The 4935-nt window shown below is 34.3% G+C and overlaps 1 protein-coding gene across 1 annotated transcript; it reads left to right on the top strand.

Annotated features, from left to right (window-relative positions):
- The first annotated feature begins 1623 nt into the window (after positions 1–1623).
- LOC146943804 (uncharacterized) lies at positions 1624–4634 on the top strand. The gene is made up of 9 exons (XM_085742077.1): positions 1624–1832; positions 1923–2674; positions 2761–2949; positions 3034–3142; positions 3241–3299; positions 3380–3542; positions 3642–3709; positions 3818–4151; positions 4230–4634. Exons 1-9 carry the CDS (start codon positions 1700–1702, stop codon positions 4319–4321), a joined length of 1899 nt encoding a protein of 632 aa, XP_085598203.1. The 5' UTR covers positions 1624–1699; the 3' UTR covers positions 4322–4634.
- The last annotated feature ends 301 nt before the right edge of the window (positions 4635–4935 follow it).

The raw sequence follows: 4935 nt of genomic DNA, 5'->3' as shown, positions 1-4935 counted from the left end.
CCAGTTACAAACCTCTATATAAATTGAGGACTTCACTCAGTTCAAAAAACACACTGAAGAGTTCTATTGAGTTGTTGAGAATTCTTCCTCACTTCTCCCTCCATCGTGTATTAACGAATTATTCTACTTCTCTTCTCCCTTTTTTGTCCCTTTAAAATTAAGAGTGTTCTTATGACCTCAGTCCCTATTCAGTATAATGTCCGTTCGGAATTATAAAAGGTCTTAAGAACATAGTCCCTTCGATAATATATGTCCCTTCGGAATAAAGAATATTTTTAAGATCAGAGTCCCTTTTGAAATAATACCGTCCCGTCGGAATTAAGAATGATCTTAACAGTATATAACTATTCTTCCAATATTTTTCTACTTGAGGAGAAATTAAAAAGTCGAAATGGTGACATCACCATCTTTGAGTAGTCGTAGTACCATATTGATATTTTGGAGAACTTAAAGTTAGAATGGTGATAACACCATATTTGAGTGGTTTTAGCACCATAATAGAGTGGTCACAATACCCTATTACCATATTTGAGTGGTTTTAGCACCATAATAGAGTGGTCACAATACCATATTAGAGTGATTTTCAATATTAAAGAGTGATCTTAGTATCATATTTGAGGGTGTAAATATCGAACGATTTTCTACAGTGCAGTAGTTAACTGCACAGTTGTTTATTTTATCTTGGAAGCGGCGTGGTTGATAGTCTGTCTTGCACAACTTTAGGAAGTGACACGAAACGTTTTAAAAAGAGCGATCTTGTCGTGATTCAACCTAATAACAACTTCGATAGATATTCCTTTCCAAAATAGAATTTGAAAATCCAAATACAATTGTTTAAAAATAAAAAACAAACAAGTTATCTTTTGTAAATTTTGTATCCACCTTCATGACTTGGTTGTCCATGGACGATGGGGTGGGCTCTTGAACTTTTGGATTGTGTTTTCTTCCAATTATGTCGTTCATTTAAATTATATATTTACTATTTTATCATTTTGATAATATTACTTAAAATTACAGTTAGATCTTACCTTCTTTAACAATCTCTTTGCAATAAAAATAATATCTTATTCCTTTAAAAAAAATTATATTTACTTTTTTTAGCATTTTTATAATATTACTTAAAATTATAGTTAGATCTTATCCTCTTTAACAATCTCTTTGCAATAAAAATAATATCTTATCCCTCTAAAAAAGAAGTAACAACTTATTATATTTACTTTTTATCATTTTAATACTATTACTTAAAATTATAGTTAGATCTTATCCTCTTTAACAATCTTTTTGCAATAAAAATAATATCTTATTCTTCTAAAAAAATTAACAACTTATTATATTTACTATTTTATCATATTGATAATATTACTTAAAATTATAGTTAGATCTTATCATCTTTAACAATCTCTTTGCAATAAAAATAGTATCTTATTCCTCTAAAGAAAAATTAACAACTTATTATATTTATTATTTTATATTTTTATAATATTACTTAAAATTATACTTTGATCTTATCCTCTTTAAAAACTTATACTCTTTAACAATCTCATTTTAATAAAAATAATATCTTATTCCTCTTAAAAAAAAAAAGACAATGCAATAGAAAAAACGTCAGCGTGCCTCTTTATTTATATACGTGGCTGAAACTGAAAATGAACATGCATGGTTTTTTGGCGCTTCTCTCTTAGTCGAAACTAAAATCACAATGGCTTCTTCAAAGCGCCATCTTTCATATGAAGAAGATGAAGTATCAACTCATCCCAAAAAACCAAGGGAATATGTTTCAGAATCGCTTATTTCACCGCACGTTGTTCTCAATTCTGCAGATTGCGACTTAGGTATTCAAAACCCTCCCTTTCATTTGCATGAATTTAATTTCTTAACTTTATTGTGTTTTGATTTAAAAAATTGATTGGTTTTGTTGTTAGATTTCAATATTGAACGCAAGGGACTTGTTGGATATGGTCTCCATGAAGAAGGGTTTGGTTATTGTTGGTCTGGTGCCAGAGCCAATGTTGGAATAACAAAAGGTAGATATTGTTTTGGTTGCGTTGTTCTTTCAGAGCAACGAGTCGATCTTGATGATATTGCTCTTGATCAGCGGCATCTGTGTCGTGTTGGTGTTTCTAGAGGTGATGATGCTGTTAGGTCTCTTGGTGAGACTAAAGACAGTTTTGGTTTTGGTGGGACTGGCAAGTTTTCAAATGCCGGGAAGTTTTTGGACTTTGGTGATAGGTTTGGTGTTGGTGATACAATAGTTTGCTGTATTGATCTTGAGAGTAAACCATTTGGTTCTATTGGTTTTTGTAAGAATGGTAAATGGTTGGGTACTGCGTTTCAATTTGATGTCGGTGCTATTGGTCTTGGAGGGGTGGATTCTTGTTTTTCCAAGGCTGCACTTTTCCCGCATGTTCTGTTGAAAAATGTTATTGTTCAGATGCAGTTCAGTGTTGAGCAAGGACTTGTTCCTCCCGAAGGGTTTAGACCTTGGGCCTTGGCTGTTGCAGATGGAAATATGGTTATGGGACCTTCGCTTTCTGATCCAAAAGATTGTGAATTGATAATGATGGTGGGATTACCGGCATCAGGTAAGACTACATGGGCTGAAAAATTGATGAAAGATCACCCGGATAAGCGTTATGTTTTGCTTGGTACAAACTTACTTCTTGAACAGATGAAGGTTAGTTTATTACTCGCCGGCCATTTTGTGCCTTTGTGTTTATCATTTTTCTATCATTAGTTTTTGCTTAACCTAGTGTTATTTAGGTTCCTGGACTGTTGCAGAAAAACAACTACTATGAAAGGTTTGATCGTTTGATGAACATGGCAAATGCAATGTTCAAAGTAATTTTGCCCAGGGTGGCTAATGTACCTCGCAATTATATAATTGACCAGACGAATGTGTACAAAAATGCGCGCAAGTGTAAGCTTAGGCCATTTTCCGATTATCAAAAGGTAGCTGTTTATCTATTTGTTTGTTGGAGCTTCGAAGATGAATTTACAATAGAATTGGTAAATATAATTTGTTGTCAATTGCAGATTGCTGTTGTCGTGTTTCCAAAGCCAGAAGAGCTCAAGAGACGGTATGAAAAAGGATCTAAAGAAATGGGCAAAGAAGTTCCGACTGCTAGTTTGAGTGAAATGATAGGTATTTTTTCCATTTACTTGTTATCTGCTGGTGTTTAGTTTATCATTTCTCTTAACTTAAAGCCTTATACCTGTTCTGTTATTTTATGGCCATGGCAGCTAATTATGTTCTACCTAAAAGCAAGGACATGCCTTATGCAGATGAGTATTTTGATATGGTATTCATTTAACATATCCCGCTTTTTGTTGATCTCGCTGTCAATCCTACGATATTAAAACTCTTCGTTTGTATTTCAAGGTTTTGTTTGTAGAACTGAACCGAGATGAATCTCAGAAATATTTGGATCAGATGAAGCAAGATATTCCATCTCTACCCAATAACAGCCCATCGACGTCATCATGCAGAGGTTCTTCTCAGTTCTCTGCCAGATCTGCATTGCCAAATCAAGGAAGTTTGACAGGTTTATATCTACTCGCAGTTGTTTTTTTTTCCTACCTTGCAGTCTGTTTAATTATTTGATTCCTTTTAAAAATCCTGACAATGACGCACTTTAAATCAGGTAGCGGTATTCACCAGTGGGGCGCTCATTCTTCCATCTCTCAATCCAACTATGGGATGCCTAGTCAAGTTAGTCAGATCAGCCGATGCTGAATTTTCTATTAATTTGCAAACCTTTCCGTGTTGGTTATTCTGTCTTGTGGCAACAATGTTGATTTCTCGGTAAAATGTTCTCAGGTCAATGCCGGTGGTTATATGACTGAACCTCGTCTCAGTATGAATCCATTGTCTGGAGGATATCCAAGCAGTCAAATTTCCCAGGCTGGAAGATCACCCTCTCCTCATGGACTTTATTCCAACAACCAAGCGTCTCATTTTCCTGGAGGAAATGCTGGTTACACTCAAACTTATAATGTCGTTCCTACAGGTAATATCGAGACTTACGGAAATGCTGTTTTGGGTAGCCAATACAGGCCAAGCATTGCACAGGGCGATACGGGTTTTCACGGAAGACCTTATGTTGAATACAGAAATTTCCAGTCTGACCAGCATACACCTGCAGCAGCCACATGTAGTTACTCTCTTATGATTTTTCTCATTTTAAGTATTTTTAATAATTCAATATTAATTTGTTGCTATTACATTTCAGCTTCGTTTCCACCGACTCTAAGACCTCAACATGGAGGATTACCTGATTATTCAGGGAGATTTGGTTCTCAGCATCCTAAATACTACCCTTGAAATTGACAAGAGATTGTTATTGCTAAGTGGAACAACTAGCAAGGCTTCATTGACGGTTAAAGTTTGTAACTATATGGATATCTGTTTGTGTTCTGGATATCTTATTAGTAAATTTAGTTACCGTATTTATGTCCATAGATGAAAAAATTTAAGAGTTTGTGTTAGTTTTCTGAACACTCACTACCAAATGAGTGTCAACCAGGTCAGAGTCATTTTGCTGCAAAAATTCTTTATGTTTCTTGTATGGCGTACACACAGAATTGCTTGCATACATCAATGGATTCTTTCATGTTGTTATATGACTACTTGTTAAAGTTCTCCCTGGCCTCCATACATATTTACTACTACTTAATTACAGACACAATTTTAAGTTTTAAAACTGAAGTACCTAAAGCATCAAACTGCACCAATTGCTAGAAAAAGGAATAATAGAAAGGTATGCTTATATGACATTTAAGAAGTTGTTCATCTGATTCTATGTAAACACTTAACTATTAAATTTTCATCATCATGCTTGTACTGAAATTGTGCAGCTATTATATTTTCACCCATATCCCTGCAATGCATTTATTTACTGCATGTGGGGCCACTTTCGAAGTTGAAAATAAAAGCAA

This window comes from Medicago sativa, chromosome 2, assembly GCF_051527215.1.
Source record: "Medicago sativa cultivar Bolivia chromosome 2, Bolivia_mono, whole genome shotgun sequence".
Lineage (NCBI taxonomy): Eukaryota > Viridiplantae > Streptophyta > Magnoliopsida > Fabales > Fabaceae > Medicago > Medicago sativa.
Note: the sequence above shows the minus strand (reverse complement) of the source record. Positions and strands in the feature narration are given on the sequence as shown.

Excerpts from the sequence above, each read along its gene's own strand:
- LOC146943804 (XM_085742077.1), top strand. The coding sequence starts at position 1,700 with ATGGCTTCTTCAAAGCGCCATCTTTCATATGAAGAAGATGAAGTATCA. Across the intron at positions 3,543-3,641 it reads AAATCAAGGAAGTTTGACAG|GTAGCGGTATTCACCAGTGG; the intron begins GTTTATATCTAC and ends ACTTTAAATCAG. Across the intron at positions 4,152-4,229 it reads TACACCTGCAGCAGCCACAT|CTTCGTTTCCACCGACTCTA; the intron begins GTAGTTACTCTC and ends ATTACATTTCAG.